General features: G+C 37.8%; 2 protein-coding genes across 7 annotated transcripts; one reads left to right on the top strand and one right to left on the bottom strand.

Moving 5' to 3' along the window:
• Nucleotides 1-5980: 5980 nt before the first annotated feature.
• Nucleotides 5981-14250, bottom strand: LOC103423023 (double-strand break repair protein MRE11-like). 6 transcript variants are annotated; one of them, XM_070808621.1, is made up of 23 exons: nucleotides 14102-14250; nucleotides 13544-13607; nucleotides 13326-13461; nucleotides 12960-13117; nucleotides 12607-12697; nucleotides 11743-11862; nucleotides 11560-11628; nucleotides 11383-11474; nucleotides 11086-11251; nucleotides 10891-10998; nucleotides 10724-10786; nucleotides 10584-10655; nucleotides 10389-10463; nucleotides 10118-10180; nucleotides 9965-10025; nucleotides 9428-9510; nucleotides 8913-9026; nucleotides 8741-8818; nucleotides 8257-8328; nucleotides 7880-8127; nucleotides 7036-7159; nucleotides 6591-6785; nucleotides 5981-6460 (listed from the first exon to the last, which is right to left on the bottom strand). In XM_070808621.1, exons 2-23 carry the CDS (start codon nucleotides 13558-13560, stop codon nucleotides 6428-6430), a joined length of 2238 nt encoding a protein of 745 aa, XP_070664722.1. In that variant the 5' UTR covers nucleotides 13561-13607; nucleotides 14102-14250; the 3' UTR covers nucleotides 5981-6427. The 6 variants fall into 6 exon arrangements, with proteins under 6 accessions (XP_070664722.1, XP_028944814.1, XP_028944816.1 ...); XM_029088981.2 differs by having other exon boundaries at nucleotides 11149-11251; XM_029088983.2 differs by having other exon boundaries at nucleotides 11149-11251; nucleotides 13544-13584; nucleotides 14102-14249.
• A 3225-nt stretch (nucleotides 14251-17475) lies between these two features.
• LOC103423026 (uncharacterized) lies at nucleotides 17476-18775 on the top strand. The gene is made up of 3 exons (XM_029089425.1): nucleotides 17476-17503; nucleotides 18343-18492; nucleotides 18537-18775. The coding sequence occupies exons 1-3, from the start codon at nucleotides 17476-17478 to the stop codon at nucleotides 18773-18775; spliced, it is 417 nt and encodes a 138-aa protein (XP_028945258.1).
• The last annotated feature ends 100 nt before the right edge of the window (nucleotides 18776-18875 follow it).

Here is an 18875-nt window from a genome sequence, read left to right as displayed (position 1 = left end):
CTGCTTTTGATAGCCAAAAGCTATTGCGTCTTGCCCAATTTTATCAAAGACTTCTCTATGAATGAGCTGGTGATACTTAAGATTCAACTTGAGACTTACATTGTGGATATGCGGTCTAGCATTGAGTTTTCAGGTTTAAAAGAGATTGGAGATCTTGCAAAAAAAATGGTTCAATGCAAGAAACACAAGGTGTATTCGCTGGTTTACTTGCTTGTGACATTAGCACTAACTCTTCCAGTTGCTACTGCAACCGTTGAAAGAGCATTTTCGGCCATGAAAATTCTGAAGAATCGATTGAGAAATCGGATGGGAGATCAATGGATGAATGATAACATGGTTATTTTTATAGAGAGAGATATATTTGATGGTATTGGTAATGATGTTGTCATGCAACGCTTTCAGAACATGAAAACGCGTCGAGGGATATTGTAAATGACTGTTGTATGAAAAACTTTATGGATTAATATATAAGTATTGTGTTTAGTAAATTCTTAAGCTTTTTAATTATGACTTTGTTGTTTGAGGATGCCCCCATTCACACAAATCTCTGGCTTCGTCCCTGCTCCTACGTCCAAATTAGTTTGACTGTTTGAGTTATTAGCTTGACTTGATCCACCCCCAAAAGATGAACCGCAGTTACTTGAATCGATAGAACTAGAATCAAGAACTAATGCTTTCTCTTTTGAAGCCTAATTGCATGCTATCATTGCAGTTCCAAAAGACATATTGGATTCCAGTGACTGATTAATAGTTGCTTCTTCAACAAGCAACTAAGATCGAAAATCTTTGATGGAGATATCATTTTCCCTTCCTCTGATAACACATCTAAATGTAGCAAGAATGATGATATCATCATCTTCGAAGATAACTCCAACTGCTGCAAGATGGTCTCTTGCATCTTTAATCTTCTGCAGGTACTCAGAAATTGAGTCAGACCCTTTCTTGATGTTCTGAAGCTCAATCTTTAATTTAAAGATACTTGTTTTAGTCACAGATGAAAACCTTTCCTTGAGATTCACCCATATTTCATTAGAACTTGTACTAGCAATGATACAAGATACTGTTGTTCATGACAAAGTTGCAATAATAAGTTGCATGATTGTGCATTTTCCAAACTTGGTTGGCATCTTTCTCCACTCATTCGACAGTTGAATTATTGACAAATCTTGTTGGACATTTCGTGGTGCCATTCACGAATTCCAGAATTCCATAGCCTTCAAGAAGCAATTTAATCTAAAAGCTCCATGTTAAGTAATTGGTGTCATCCAATTTCATTGTAAAGGATGTTGATACAGTTGGAATAAGGTTGGTGATTGGTGACTGAACAATTTGTAGTTGCACTGTTGTAACCATTTGTGCAGAAAGGGAGAAATTTCTTCAATGATGCTTTTAATCGAACAGTTGATCTTCGTGACAAAGAACTCCAATTTTCTTGTGAATTTGATATAGGATTTGCTCAATTTTATCTTAGAAGTTGTACAAAATAGAGGATTGAGAAGAGAAGATAATAGAGATTTCAAGGAGAATGCGGAAGCGCCAAATCGTTTCTTGGCGAGGATACCATGTGAGAACTAAGAAAAATGCAAAAGAAATGCAACAAAAATGCATAAGAAGTTTAGAGAGAGATAGAGAGAGAGAGAGAGAAAGATGAGCGCTTTGTGAATTGATCTTTCTTCAATACCAAGTAATTGTTTTTACAAAGGGCTTATATACTAAACCATTACAAAGCTTGCTAGTTATGCTAATACAATGTGTAACCTCCTTACTTCAACAAACTACAATTCTAACAGGCTTTTTGGCCAAAATGGTCCTTAAGATTTGCATAACACTCCTTGAGATTGTCTACCATCAATTGTTTTGGTCATTCCATGCAAAATGACAAATATGCCCTCAATTTAATAAACAATGGGCCAAAATGATTGAACAAAAATTAAGGGTATTTTGGTCATTCTCTTCTTATTTAATAGAGATTTTTCATGGAATGACCAAAATGATTGATAGTGGACAAACTCAATGACCAATTCTATTGATTTCAAATCTCAGAGACCAAAGTGAAGAGTTATGCAAATCTCAGAGACCATTTTGGCTAAAAAGTCTTTCTAACAACCTACAATCCTAACAACCCTTATTTATCAACCCTCCTTATCCATTGACATGTGGCACAATCTTAACCATTGTTTCCTCTTCATTTAGATCACTAGCTTTGATATTTTTACATGATCAAATGAGATCAGATCTAATGGTAAAAAAAAAAAAGACTTGACGGCCCAAAATTAAATCTAACATCTAAATAATTTAATAAAATTATTTAAATCAAATTTAACTTGAAACTTTATAAATAGTATGATTTTTAATTACGTATCAAAAATTGAATATTTTTAGATTAGAATATTCATAAAAATAAATACATAAATTTTATTTTCAAGAAAGTTACCGAAAAAAAAATTGGCTAAACCATTATTTAATAATCTCATGCTAAAATTTTAAACCATAAAGTTTGGAGGAGAAAAACAATTTATGGGTTATGGTTTAAATTTTTAAGCTTTGTCTCCAAGGGTTGGAGCTATGTCCAACCATGGGATAAAGCTTAAAATATAAGCTTTAGAACCCCCCAAACCATCTCGAACTATTGGGCTAAAATAAGTCATGAGAAGAAAATATATCTCAAGCTAGATTCCCTCCAAGATTTAAGTTTGTATTAAATTATTTTGGACCCACCAAACTATCATATTTTAAACTTTTTTTTTGTTTTTTACTTATCATCTAACGGCTATGATTAAATGAGATTAAATATAATGGTAAAAAAAAAATATATTGCGTTCTAATTGAAATTGGGTTTATTGGGTGTAGGAATCTTTTGTTTGGTTGACAAGAGTGTGGCAATTTTTGCGTATTTCGATGTTGCGATCGTTATTCGTGTTCGTGTTTACTTACCCTTGTATTTCTTTTTCTTAGCCTACATATTCTTGGCAACCAAACATATTCTAATCAAATCTGAAGGTGCATTTTGTTCTTGTGATTAGGATTAACTTGCAATCTCTTTTATTTCATGCAACTTCTCTGGACCTTTAATTTACTTGTTTACATCTCTCTTTGCGGATTGATACAGGAAGAAATCGAAGCGCCTCTGTGGGTGGATCTCACTCTAGAAGCCAACTCAACAAACCAACATATGTGGGTTCTAGTATACTCGAGACAAATATCATCACGTTCCCACACCTTTTTTTCCTTAATTTTCAGAAATGGTTTATAATTTAGAAAGTATATGTGATGTCAATTTCTAATTCTTCTTTTTTGGATTGTACACATTGCAGTGATGATGACTGGTTTTACAGAAGCCATCTGTAAGCATCCTTTGGCCCTTTGATTATGCGGCATTCTCCATTTTGTCTTTGTAATTCATGCTGTCAAATAAGAATGCTGAGTTTTAGTAATATACTGGAATTATTAGGTTCCACCAATGCTCTTCACGCCAGTTGAAGGCTGCATTTTTGAATTCGGGTGAGGATAGTATGGGCTTAAACTTTGACTTAGTTGGACCATCTTCGCCACAACTTCTGTCTTCTGTCTCTAAGTCAAGAGGCAAAGACTTTGTAAGCAAGAAATGGAGACGGGAAAACCAAGATTTTACAGATAAGCGGCACCTAGACAAAGTTCTGAGCGGGACATCTTCCTGTGGGAACTCAGGGTCCAGTGATGAGATGAACCCCAAATCAAGCTTCATACAGTTGAAGGGAACAACCAGTTCCAAATCAGGTTCAGTTTGTAAAAGCAGTCTAACTGGAAATCACATACCCAATTGCTCTAAGCCAACGTCCTCTGGTGGGGATCCAACATGTAGTTTTAGTTCTGTGACAAACAAGGCAAATGAAAGCAGTACAGCAAGCACCATTACATCTGAGAGTGGTCAGCAGCAACAACAGAAGTTTATGGAGAAATCAAATCCAGCATTGAGCCAAACAAATGGGATACTTTCAGTAATAAAGGCTGGTTTCAGGAAAAGCGGTATTACTAGGCCAGCAGCCAGAGTGGAGATTAATTGTGATAGAAGGAAATCAAGAGGCCGTAAATCTTCATTCAGCAAGTCTAGTGTGGGATCATCTTCTAATCCTGGTTCGAATGGCAGGACCTCGACATCTACATCAATACAGTACAAAGAAAGATCCCCAGATAGCAGGAATGTGACAAGAATGAGTTATGCAACCAAGAACAGAATAAAACCTTCTAAAGTATCCAAGTTGTCTACGCATAAGAATGAGAGAGGGACTGCAAACTACAGAATTGGACCTAATGTTTCAAAGTCAATCCACACAGAAGCTGAAAAACCAAAGGTGAGATGTCATAAATCCGAGACACAGATAATAAGAATTTTCTTGATTGTGGTGTATGCATATCTGAAATAATCGCCTACTAGTAAGGGACTTGTCAGTTACGACTGTACTCTATTTAATTGTGATGTATGCATATCTTATTCTCTCCCTCTTTTCGTAACACATCCTTAAAAGCATTTTTGGGGCCCCATATTTGTTCATGGTTTTCTTGCAATTTATTCCTACTGAGTTTGATCTCGACGGGCCACAAGATTGATATTAACATGAATCATACTGTTTGTGCAGGTTCAGTATCAGATTCTGAGAAGGAAACCTTTGGATTCTGTTCTAGTTAAAGAAACTAAACCAGTAACTACTGTGAAATCTAAGAAGAAACCAGTTGTTGGTGGATCTAACAGATTGGTGGCCCCAGGAAAAGAGAATTTGAAAGGGAGAATCGCTGGGAGTCAGAAATGCAATAACAAAGGCATTGCTCCTGTAACCATGGTTTGGAGTCCGAAGGGGACAAAACAGAGCATTTTGCGAAGGACCGACCGAACAGGACTGGCTGGAAAGGTACATAAGTTAATAGTCGATAATTAGTCCTTTGTAATCGTTTGTATTTGTCTAACAGGATTAGAAAAATGTTCATCTTTCACTCCTCATGTACCCTTCAGAGTAAAAACAACTGTTTTCCCTTTAAGTGTGGTTTGGGAGTGGAGGCTTTTTGGATATTTATCATTGTTTCCACAGCAGAACCAGGGCTAACCTTGTCGTACTTAAAATTTTTAGGTGTTTGCTCCTTTAGATGCTGTCATTAGTCCGATGGATGATCTTGTAAAAGAGTAGAAATTTAGGAGAGGTTGAACCGTTGGTGTATACAGTTTTTAGGTGTTTGATACTAAACACCTCTCTTGCCAATACCTCAGAGAATCCCACATAGGCTTTCAGGGTGATTCTCTTCCCAAGAAGTACCATGCCAAGTAAAAATCCATAGTTTCCTCCTCTTTCTGTACCATTCTTCGATTTCTTTTGAAATATGGACAATCCTCATCGTCGACAAAAAGAAATGACTAACCTCATTAGGCTTTTGTATGTGCTGCAATATAGACGGGAAGCTTCATGTCTGGAGCAGTGATCTTAGTTGATATTGCTAGGGTACTTGTTATCTGAACATATGCAATCTCTAATTAAATTTTGTGTTAATCCCAATCGATGTCCGATTTAGTATAGAGATTGGTGATGAACTGCAGACACTTTCAGTTAATAATCTGATAATGTTGAGCTTCTTTTGAGCAGGGGAAAGTCGGCGGTCCAAGCCATTTGTTAAGCCTGAAGGATGTTCCGAAGAGACCCCATTTCAGATGAGAGACCAGTGCAATCTAGCTGATTTGTATGTATATAGTGTAAACCTAACATCACTTCTAACACTGGAGAAAAAGTAGAGTGAAACAGAGTTTGGCCCTCGAATGATCCAAGATTCTTGCTGGCCCAGAGAGTCGTCCTGTATTTCCATGGAAGGTTTTCTTCTGATTGCCATGAGTTGAGGTGACATCTTTCGAGTGGCGCTATTCTAATAGTCGTTTCTTAGTATCACGTACATATCTGCTGGAGAAAGCTCTTTTGGAAATCTTTCATTTGACAAATTGAAAGAGAGAGGGAGTAGGATCTGTAATTCACATCATTTTTGAAAATATTAGAGGTTTCCGTAATGAAATGTTAGACGCGCAAATCGTTTACTTTGATGGTGTAATACAAGTTGATGTTTTCTTGACTTACAAGCCATCTCAGACAACGGGGTTGTTTCCAAGCTAAAACAAATCAGATGGATGTTGCGACCACAAATTCCAGTTGATACCACGGTTGCTTTGTCTGGTGGCTGGAAACCATGGCCGTCACCATGTTCACAATCTCTCACATCATGTATCGCTCAAGACAGATACGTACAGTACCCGAAAAAGAACATTAACTCGATTTGGAACAAAATCAGCTGAAGCGGGCATCCACTCTTGGAAAGATCAAATTACATTTTGCGACCTTTCGGAAGGTACATAAGGTTGGAACCGTGACATGAAGTTGGACTGCCTTGTCAAAGCATGGGCGAACTTTACTGATTGTTACCTTCTAAGAGCACCGTAATTTCTCGTGACCTACAAAAAAGGAGAAAAAAAGCTCAGTACTATTAGAAATCTCTCAAGAACAAAAGCAGGCAGTCCTATATATTTCTTGACTGATTTTTAAAGAATACAGGTAAAATGAAATAGAAGAAAGAATAGCAACCCGAGGCAGAGGCTTATTTAATCTCTTTGTCACATCTTCATCATCGTCGTCGTCATCATCTTTGTTCATAAACATTCGGTTAACTGCAGATCTATCTGATTTCCTTCCACGCTTAGATGGTTGCGTAGAGCCTCTACCTCTCCCCCTTGGAGCAGCCCTCTTCCGTCCTCTACTTGGAACAATTTCATCATTTTCCTTCAATAATTGAAACCATATTATCTTATCAAATGAATAGCATAAACAACATTGATTCGGTTTATGGAACGTGTAAACGTGCAAAATATTTAATGGTTGGCACAAGGCAAAAGGAGATTGTGTGGGTGGAAAAAAATCATATGAAAGAGCTTCGCCAGTCAATTGACAGTAACTTAAGAACAGCCCGGATTTTCATTAGCTATTACTGATTTAATGCCAAAACTCAGTTGAAAAAGAAGGTAATCCATACCGAACTATTATCAACCTCATCAATTCCAAGTTTCCCCGCCTCTTCTTCACTGGAAGGAGAATCCACATCATCCCCATCATCAGCAATACTTCGTACAGCAGCAGTTGCAGCAACTGATGCAGATCTGCAGTAATTATATTAGCTAAGATACAAAACTGGGAACATGAATGTCTCAGCTTGTTAATGCAATATGAACCAAACGTGCAGCAGACTTCTAACTGCTTGCAATTAGCTACTTAGAATACATCCTCGTAAGTCATGATTTTGCAATGTCAGAACTTGTTTTCTTGTCTAACCAGAGTTGGTTTCTTAGTAAGAAGACTGCGTTAGTTGTGTTCTTGGGATTTTACATTAGTTCTTTTGCATCCTAATTGCTTCTTTAATTGTGTTTATTAGTTCACATCAGAGTCAACGACTATGACATATACAGAATGAAATTGAGCTGTCACATAGAACAGCAATAAGGACAAACAAGGAAGGAATCCCCAGTTAGCAACGCTATCTGTAGGGCGCAGAAAAAGGATACCATGTAGATATTTTTAACTGTAAACATTAGTAAATACAGAAAACAGAAAAATGAACTTGTAAGGGAAAAGATAAAGTCCTATAAAGGTTAAGGGTACTATTTGCATTTTGTGGTAGACTTTAATGTTGAATACCAGAGAGAATCATGGCACATATCATGCGGTGGGAGGATAAAGTTTTGCAGCTATATTTGTTCCTACATATTTCTCTCTTACACCTCTATAGCAACTAATTAAATTGCTGGTTATTAATTAAGTTTTAAATGAAGTGGGCCGCTTAATTGATTGAATATCTTCTCAAACTTAAGTCAAAGAAAAACCTCTGAGAAGACCGAAATCCAAGAGATGCATCGAGAGTCGTCTGCTTTAAGGTACTGGTACCCCTGCCCCTGCCCCTGCCCCTGCCCCTTCCTCTTGCAGTAGTTTTACCCTTACCAACTTCTGAGGTAGACGTTCTGCCCTTGCGGCCTCTGGCAGTGGATGTTGAGCCAGTCATCTGCGTTGCATCTTCATCGTCACTGAAGGAAACTGCACTTGCAGTTCCAGCAGCACTTGTACTTCTGAAATCCTACACGAAGAACAATAGCTTAAAAATGAAAATAGTAGGCACATGTATCAGCCAAAAGATTCTGAAATGGATGCAGCACAGAAAACTGATGCAAATTCTTGAAAAAAAGCAGATTAAAATCAGAATTACCTCCCAAGGAGGGGCAGTGGAAGAGAATGGAGAGTTACTCTTAGAGTTCGTAGGTCTTTCCTTGACACGTTCCTGCACATATAATATAAATGTTTGGTCAATGTATGGAAGCAAGCCCTCATTAATTGCCATTGTGATGCTTAAGGCCACAACAGGGTGAGATGCATGAGGGAAAAAGACTTCTATGTTTTTTCTTTTATGTCAAAACTGCCTACAATTATGATCAATGAATTGCAAACTTTGATTAACGTATATATGTTTTTCCCACATCTAAGAACTAAAACCAAACTCTATGAAATTAGTACAAGAGGTCTCAAGACTCAAAGTCGACTGCTACGCATTTTGGGCCTAAATGCCTCATTTCAAACCCCAACGACAGCCCTGAAGGCCCCATCAGGGCAAAATAATTGTCCATGAAACTGACTAGAATAGGGTAACACAATCACTGATGAAAGAAAAATATTTGAAATTTAATCATTCTTGCCTGCAAGCACTCCCCGACTTTAACGATTAAATCTTCCTCTTCAAATGTCACTGTATCTGGATCCTTAGCAATTTTCTTCTGTAGAAGTAGAAAAGAAAATTGTCAGTAGCATACTTCAAAAGAAAATACAATAGCTAGTTGAAACTTTAATTTAAACAGAGCAAGTACTCACTCGAGTTTCTTCAAGATTGTATTTCACGCAAGAATAGAAAGCCATTTTGTCATCCTTACTGACAAAATTGTGTAATGCAACGTCCAAATCATTGACAGGAAGGATCTCCATTTTCTGCATGATCAGATATCCCCATGAGGGTTTAACCTTAAAATATAATTTACATGCTGTAAACCTGTAAGTAATTGTAATGTCATCTTCAATATTTTCCACATGACTTCCATTTTAGCAGTAATCCGAAAAATAAATCATATCCTGGAATGGAATCATAAACCCTTACTATGATGGCAAAGGACAAAAAGAACCAAGTTTCAATCACGTTAAGTTTTCCACTGATAATGTTTGCCAGAAGTCAGTTGGGGTGTGTGTTTCTGAGCAACTTGTGGAACTGTTTATCCGCAAGAAACTAACAAAACTATATTCTGTATAAAAACAAATCCAGAGTTCCACTGGATGAAAAGTACTATATGCATGATATACTGAGTAAAGGAAAGAAGGAATATAACGGCTGATACCAGATTATTTTCGGCAACCAAAGCCTCTATGTTTTGCTGATTTAGTTCTTCTGGGCGAAGCCGTTCAGAATCATCAATTTTAGCTACAATAAAAGATAAGAAATAAGTAACTGAAAATCTGTGAATATATGAATTCTAACATTTAATGGACTTCAGAAATAGCTCTGAGTGTAACGAAATCCCCAAGTAACAGAGTTGATTGTCGGAGTGATGTCAGAACTGAACTTCCCTAACATGGAGAGAATTTATTTAAAGTCACATCAAGTTTTATTACCATCACCTTTGTTTGAGATATAACACAACTGTAGCTAATGTATGTGAAAGTCTTTAGACTGATGCCAGCACTAAGATTTAACTTGTGGGCAATCTGTTAATCTAATGAACCTACGAGGTTAATATAAAGAAAATCTCATAGGTGAGGTCATACTGCACCAAGCTTTTTGTTATTCAAAAATTAAGTGAAGTGTTGGAACTTATAAGATGGTATAAAAACAAACACTCAACCAATGCAAAATCCACTAGTGTGATAATTAGTACCTTCGCTCCGGCCCTTTGTAGAAGCTTTTGAAAATATAAGAATGTCTTGTGGGTTTGCAACCTTAAAGTCATAACAATAGCAATGATTTATTTCCAAAATGTGATACGAGAAAAATTAGCAGTAGAATACTGATCTAGGATTAGTGAATGTACCTTCCCCACATACTTCTGTCCAAATCTTTGAGGATTTATTGTCATAAATCCAGAATAGTCCACCTGCCAATTGTTCGAGTGAAGTTATACGGTCACACGGAAGGGGAGGTTAAGGTTACATTGGGTCAAAAAGAGAACATTCATATGTACACAAATACTTGTAGATCTGAAGGCAAGGCATGGGACAGGAAAAAGGCCTAGAGATGCGAGGATGCATATATGAGGATCACCATCATAATACCAACATCTTAAGTTAAATTGGAAATATTACCTTTATTCGAACTAATGGAAGTTGGAGCTGTGATCCAGTAACATTTTTCCTAGATTTCTCTATCTGAGCGTTGACCTATAGAAATTCAAATCTATACTATTAATATACAGCACATGCATCAGAGGGCATAATACAGGGAAAAAAGAAAGGCATGGGAAAGTACAACAGTCCAATATTACTTGCAATTACACTTACCACTTTGTCCAAGTGTTCAAGAATTGAATTAGGATCATTGGGATCAATTTCAGGTTCATCTTTTAATACAATCTGTAGCAGAAAAAATATATTATTAATCAAAAGTTTTAATGTAGACGAAAAGGTAAACATTAAATCACCTCTGTGTACTCAAAAGGCCTCACTGACGTCAAAGGAATCTTGGTTGGACGGTATTGATTCCCCTGCATAAAAGTATATCAGCATCCAACTCAGTTTGGGAGGAGAAAGGATCAAAAAATGCTGCTTTCAGGAGAAAAAAAAAATAGATCTAACATTGTTTTGCAACCTTAATTTCTAAAAGGAGCACATGCTTTGGCTTTGATTCTCCGTCAATCAGTGATGTTGCAACTGAAGAACCAGGTTGTGTAATGTGAAATCCCATCCCCGGAACTTCCTGTCAGAAACAAAATCATGTAAAGTCGTGTAAGGCACCCTCCCAACAAGACCAAAACTACGCACCTAGAGACAGACGTGCACATACACACTCAAGCTTGTATGCACATGTCCACGTTGCATATATTGATAAAGCAATATTCATTGGCACCTGAGGGTCCACGAGGCATTCGTGTTCATGCCCCCACACTACGAAGTCTAGGAAGCGTGGTAAAAAGTGCTCATTGATGGCATTTTTTGGGTTTGTCTTCACTCTGCACACAAAATTATATAACTTTGTAACTAGGAAAATTGACAACTTAAATCAAATGAAACTATGATATAAATCGGGATTCCTCCTTAATGATGATTAATCCAATCTCACCCACCCACCCACACACCAAACCTGTTCTGATGAAGCACTAGAATGTTGAACCAGTCTGACACTTCCAACCCTTCTTGAGATTCAGGTCTCATCCATTGTACAGCATGTGGTGTCTGACATATGAATAATATGCCCAACACATATGTGTTTAGAGGCCTGCAAGTAAACAGCATAAAGCAAATTCTCAACATCAAATACCTGAAACATTCTATTGAGCCGTTCATCTCTAATATTTCCGAGACCATAAAGAGCCACTGATGTTGCACCCTGCAATTCAGAAGGAGTTATGAGCCATGCAACACAAAGACAAAAATACTCTATTCACCAAAAGAAGTTATTAGATCCTCCCAATCCTACTATTAATTAAATCCATATACTAACCTTCCTCATGAGAATAGGATACACAGTGATCTGACCAACCCCAGAACCCCCAAGACCCATTTTCCCAAAATAGTTTACAAGGTTGCACGCTGAGAGAATATCGACAGCAGAAAGATTATCCTGTCAATAACCACAATGTTAAGAAGTACAAATACATGGTACTTAAAACAGCTGTAGCAAACACATTTCAAAATATCGATATATACCATGCATGAGCGTACGAAAGAGGGGGTCCTTGCTCCTCCTTATGGCAATAACATAATTGCTATTTCAAAAATATCCCTATTCTTCCCAAAGATAACCATTAGCCTATTGTACCCCCCCCCCTCCTCCTCCATTTTTAAATACCCCCTCTCTCTTTTCCTCTCTTACAGTAATTGGATATAGAATAACAGAACTGGTAAGCTTATGGCCCATTTTTGGGGATCATCTTTTCATGGGTTCAAGGACTGGTCACATTAGATGCAGCTTACTCCAAAAGATAAACATATTTTTCTTGATATTTTAACAAGACCATTCAAATGATCAAATCCTTTACTAACTGTAAATCTATATACTTAGAAAACTCATAACTACAGCAAATGGTATGTCTGAATTTGCTGACAAGCCTAGTAAGTTATAAGTTTCTTTCTTGTAGGAATCGATAGAAAGCTGATGAGGATTGTAAGCTCAATCCCCCGGAAACTTGAACCCTTTAATTACAACCAACAAACTTGACCAGTGAGCTATATACGATAACGAATTTGTGTAAAAAAAATCTTAAAACATGGTGCTAAAAATGATTTCTGATGAGAAACATTGATAATGTTTTAAACAGAAATGAAAAGGCAAATACGCAAACAACTTCACCAATAGAATCCATACCACTCCAGCAGGGTCGTCATGATTTCCATGGATACTAAACACTGGCAATCCAACATTGAAGTGAGGATCTTCATAATTTACATGACCAAATCTGTTAGAACAAGAATTTTGTTATTAACAGAAGGGTGCCTATCATCCTTATCATAATATATCTCTAAATTTTTACAGAAAGTCAAGGTTCCTGATACAAACTTGGATGCAAAAACACATCGGAGTGACATATCATTGCAGGAAAAATTCCGTATTTCTCCATTTGCTCAACTCATGGCATATGAACCAAAGGTCAACTTAGACATATCATTGCAGCAAAAATTCCAAGCAAACAACAAACGTGCAGTTCATTAATTACATACGTATTTGGAAAATTCACAGTCTGGTCGCTAACAACTTGGAACTGCACTGGCTGATCATTGAGGCAATGACGGCGGAGAATCTCAATGGCCTTAACTAGTGTTGACCTTGAAGGCTTATTCTCATGGAACAGATCACCACCCAGAAGCAAAAAATCCACCTGATAGAGGATAAATGCCAAAATGTGTTGGTTCACAGGAAGTATAAGGAAACAGTTTCAATCGAAAAGAGCTTTGCAATACTGTATTTCTCCAAATGTGGACACAAAAATTGAAAGGAATTAGAGAACGGGAATCAAACCACAATCGCAAAGTTGTGTTGCATGGAGTGAGACTACAAATACAGCTAGAATGAAAATTGGCTATTACATTTTTTTGTTGTGCTATTGAGCATATCTCATCAAATGCCTGGAATGAATCATGGCGCCGTACTTCATCCTTCTCCATATAACCCAGATGGCAATCCGTAGCAACAAGTATTCGAAGCGTATTACTAAAATCCTCCCTGAAAATTGTTTCATTGAAGGTAAAAATCGGAAAATACCATTTGCCCCGAAAATCTGAATACATATTGCTGAGAAACGTACCTTGACAAGTCACCCATACTGACAGTTGATACTTTTTAAGCCTACAACTTGTCGAAACCACAGACTGTTATGATCATAAAATCTCCCGATTTCGATTAGAATTTGATTTTACTAACGCCGGCATTTCCACCACATAACAATTCAAAATCCAAACAATTGAAAGCAAAAAAAGGATCAGAATTTACAGTTCAAGGAACGCATTTGCTACAAAGGTTGAAGTAAATGAAACCTCCCAGCATGCAACTTTCGATATCCAAAAAAAATCAAAAATCTCAAGTCGAATACAGAAAACTGAAATCCAAAACCCCTAAAACGCAGGGTTTTAGCAGCACAAGAACACAAAATCGAACAGAGTAAATACGGAAAAGAAAAAAAAAATCAGAGTGAAAGTTCCATTCTCTAGTTGCTGATGAATTTTGTGAATAAAAAGTTGGAACCAAAAATTAAAGTGCTACAGTAAGCGATTCAACGAATTCGGTAGTCAAATACCGTGTTCTTTTTTTTTTTCCTGTTTTTTTTCTCGGGAAACAAACAGTCGATATACCGAGTGGTGGTTACCTGTCTTATGGTGTTGTCAATACGACGGCGAGTGCTAATGCAGAAGCGGATTCGGCGAAGCTTTGCGACCGGAAAAGGGAACTGTGGCGGGGAATTTTGAAAGAGCGATGACAGTGGAAACGGAGAAGAAAGGTCCGTTGACACTGTTTTTCAGCGATTTACGTACCAAAGTACCCTTGGTGTTTTCAGCTATTCACAATTGTGGCCTAATTTTGGTTTTGTATATTGGGCTGGATCTCTGGTTTTGGATTGGGCCAAGTCTTTGGTGGCATGAAGAGGAATCTGATGGGCCACCACCAATGACACCACTCATCAAACCACTTCCACCACCACCACCCCTGTTTCTGGCCAACCACCATCACCGCCACTACCAACTCGTCACAACCATTATCACTCCAACCTCGCCTAGTGATGAGTCAATGACTGCTAGTATCAGCAGTCCCACCACCTCTGCCGTCACATTTTCATTGACATGTCCCGATCCAGATATTCCTCGAATACCAGGATAGGCACGTGCTGGCCGACATCTGAGGGTGACGAAAGCCATTTATTGAGTGCAAATGCTGAAAACAAGGGATAGATAAGACTTATAAATATAAAAAATAAAGAATGTGCATTTAAGGAACGTGTTCAGAACATACAACTAACTAGAACACTAAAAGAAATAATATAAAATTGAATGAATAAAAGAATGGGTCCCACACCAAGAGGACTCGAAGATGCCAATACAGAAGTAACTTGACGCAGAGATTGTATGCCTCAATTTTAAGTCCTGAAGGGGGCGCAAAACAAACATGAGTGGATTAAGTTTATATATATATATATAGTAAAACAGTTATCAACGTAGGTTTTATGAAAACTCATATATCATGATAAACATAGGTTATCCTAAACCTAGCATGTTGTGCAATATCTCAAATCATAACTTGTATATAGAATAATCACTAGTGAATTGTTCGATAACCTCCAGGCCCCATGTTGGCTCCCCGTCCATGTGCTAATAGCTAGAGGAAACACGCTCCAGACCCTATGCTAACACCAAATCGTCGCTCGGAACAGACCGGAATCTATCACTACGTCCCGTAGCGGAAATGATCACTAGGTAAGTACAAAATCATTATACATATATATATATATATATATGTATACACACACATATATATATACATATATATATATATACATATATATATATATATATATATATTGAAAAGCAATTTCATAGTATAAAGTCATCAATCATCTATACTATAAAGAGGTGTTCGAAACATGTTCTAAATATCATATTGGCATCCATCAAATATTCTATAAGAACACGGGTTATAGGAAAAATAGTAATAATTCAAACTAGCCTCAATAAGCATATTATCTCATAAAACATTTCATAAAATGTAATCATTAAATCATGTTTTTCATGTATGCATTTCTACTATCAAAACATATATTTTTAGAAGGGTTCCACTCACAGTACTTAGCCGCTGAAGATCCACACAAACTAGCGAACACAGAATCGTCACAAATAATTGCCTATAAGCACATAAAGGATCCAATTAATAAAATTATATAATAGCAATTAAATTTGGGGAAACGGACGTCAAAAACGGATCCAGGAACATTTGACTAAGCGCAACATAAATCTCTAGCCATATTGGTCAATAAGTCTAATCATAATGACAACAATCACAACCAACATCATTCCATAATCATATCAATCAATAACACATACCATACACCGAAATACAGGGCTAGAGCGACACAGTTCGTCTAAAGCCTACATCTCTGAAGTTGAAATCAAATCCAAGGAACCAACAAGTCAAATGATGCGATTTCGGACCACTCAATGAAATCTATCAACATCAAGTTCCGAACCACTCAATGGAACAAATACACCACAGGGGATTCCGGACCACTCACTGGAATCAAAACACCAAAAGGAATTCCGGACCACTTAACGGAATTCCAACCAGGATACGATTTTGGATCACTCAACAGAATCACGGAGTAGAATGGATTCCAAACATCTCAACAGAATCCAAGCTGATACGATTCCGGACCACTCAACGAATCTCGGAGTACAATGGCTATCAGACCACTTAATGAAATCCAAGGCAGGATACAATTCCGGACCACTCAACTGAATCGCGGAGCACGAGGGATTCCAAACCACTCAACATAATCCAAACGGAGTAGGGAACCAGACCTCTCAACAGAACCCCAGCGGAAACCCAGCTCCGGATCACTCAACGAAACTGAGTAGAAGTCCAAGAAATATAGCAACGCTCGAAGACGAAGAAGACATGAAATAATAACTCAAAATACAAAAGCTCAACGAAACAAGAAATATAATAATGATATGATATGTGAACAAGTCTCGAAGCAACAAACCCCATGACAATGGGTTCATGGGCCACTTCTAACCCTCACATTTCATCACATCAGGCCAAACATACAAATCAACCAAACTCCACAACAAGTTCAATACACAAGTCAAATCATATAAAATAAACAAGCATAACACAATGTGATGCCATCAATACGTAAATCAAGGTGCACGTCAATCGAGGAAGACACATCATCACGCTAAGCCCAATAAGCTCTATAGAATCTCAACAACACTCTAAGATCAACAACATGCTAGAAGAACTCGGGCTAGTTGACTAAAAAGCCAACTGTCAATTAAGGTCACGAGTAGGGTCCATAACCCTAGAAATCAAAATCGGAAGATCCTCTTATCAGATTTTTGATCTGTAACTTCCCAAAGTCAACATTATGCTTCTAAAACAATATACTAAAACTTCATTATGATCCAACGGTTAGATCTTCACCAATAGCAAGTGGCTGTCAACGTTTGATTTTACAAACTTATAAATCCAATTCAGAAAGATCTGTACGTCGGATTCCCGACCCGTTAGTTCCTAATGTCATCAAATATTATGTATTATTGGGTATTAAAGTTTGTTAACGATCTAACGGTCGGATTATCAATTCATATAATGACCAATTGGCAATCTATATCAAAACTATAGTCATACGACTAGATTTCAACAATCGGACCTCACATATGGAATCAGGATATCCAAATTACTCTAAGAATGGAAGGTAGGGTCTCAGCCCACGCGCCACTGCATGCGACTGCCGATCGCCCCAGCTAGCAAAAAATCCAACTAATTCCAAAAATCATCAAATTCCACATAAATGTAGATCTCAATGATTGGAGCAAGTTTCATACTTGAGTCGAAGTCCAATTCGGCAGGGAAATGCCTGAGTTTTTCCCACGAACTGCCGGAACCATAGTTTTGGGTGTGCTTTGATTCGACCTCTATATGCACTCCAACGCCTCCACCATTGCTTGGGATTTGTTCATGGCCTCTTAAATGAGTGTATTGGTGGTGGTGATTGACGGTAAGCATTTCAGAAAAAAGGTGGATTATCGCTGATGCCCGTCGCACCCATCAGTGCGGTACTTCTCGAAACTAAGGTCAAACCCAGTCGTGTTTGAATGAAATTTGAAGCAGGGATGGTGCTGAGGTATTTGGTGGTGGTGGTTTACCGATTTTCGCCAGAGAAATCGATGAAAATCACGTCGAAACCATAAAACCCATCAGGTTGCAGTCGGGTCCCAAGGAGAAACGAGCGAGGATAGAGAATTCGATGCTTCTCACTATCTCTCTTCCCCTCATTTCCTTGTCTTCCCATTGGGCAGCCTTCTTCTTTTCTCCTCTTCCCCTCATTTCCTTCTCTTCCCCTATTGGTCTGGTTGGTCTCTCCCTTCCATTTTTTTTTCCAACCACTCCCATGGCTTCCTTTCACCAAGACAAGGCTCCCACAAATCTGAAGCCTTCCAGAATCATAGCAAAATGACTATTTTGCCCATACCTTCGTTCGTTTATAACTTTTTCGTTATAACTCCAAATTTCATTTTGTTTGAGCTCACACGTTCATATCGACACGTACCATCCAAACATGTAAAGAAATCTGGAAAATATGTAGGAATAAAATACGACCACGTAGAATTATGTTTAGTTCATTACGGGCATTTTCGTCCTTTTACTTATCGAAAAAATATACGCCGTAAATATGAAAGCATTGAAACTATGAATATGAATTCGAAATACAAGATATGTAATTTTAAATAGTGAAATATGAGAACCGGATTTCACAACTTCTATTGTTTTAAGAATAATCAGCTGTAAAATAAAGCATTTGAGCGTTTGATAATGTAAAAAGCAATGTAAAAGCAGTTGATAAATTTGAGTGTAAAAGTGTTATAATTGTATATAACAACAAAAATGGACATGGTAGTGGGGTTAGTGGAACTGGCAATGACAGCGGTGGTGAGGAAAGTGGTGGTGGTGGTGGTGGCAGCGACATTGGTGATGGCAACGATAAAGGTGGGGGTATGGTGGAGGTGCCAATAATGGTGTGTGGTGGTTAGGGTGTAGAGGTAACAATGTTGATACAAGTAGCAACGGTAGTAGTGGAAGTTCTGGTGGCAATGGTGGCGGCTATGGTTATGGCAGGTATAGCGGCAGTAGCGACAACAATGGTGGATGTGGTGGTGGCAACGATAGTGATGGCAATGAAGGTGGTGCCGGTTGCGATGGAGGTGGTGGCGTTATGGTTGTGATGATGTTGGTAGCAACAATGGTGGTGGTAATGGTAGTGGTGGTGTAAGGTTAGTATTTGTAGTGGTAGGTGGTGGCATTCACTTTGTTCTACAACGGATAAAATGTGTGTAGAAAGTTAAACAATGTCATTTTTTTAAAACTAAAGA

This window comes from Malus domestica, chromosome 11 (assembly GCF_042453785.1).
Source record: "Malus domestica chromosome 11, GDT2T_hap1".
NCBI lineage: Eukaryota > Viridiplantae > Streptophyta > Magnoliopsida > Rosales > Rosaceae > Malus > Malus domestica.
Note: the sequence above shows the minus strand (reverse complement) of the source record. Positions and strands in the feature narration are given on the sequence as shown.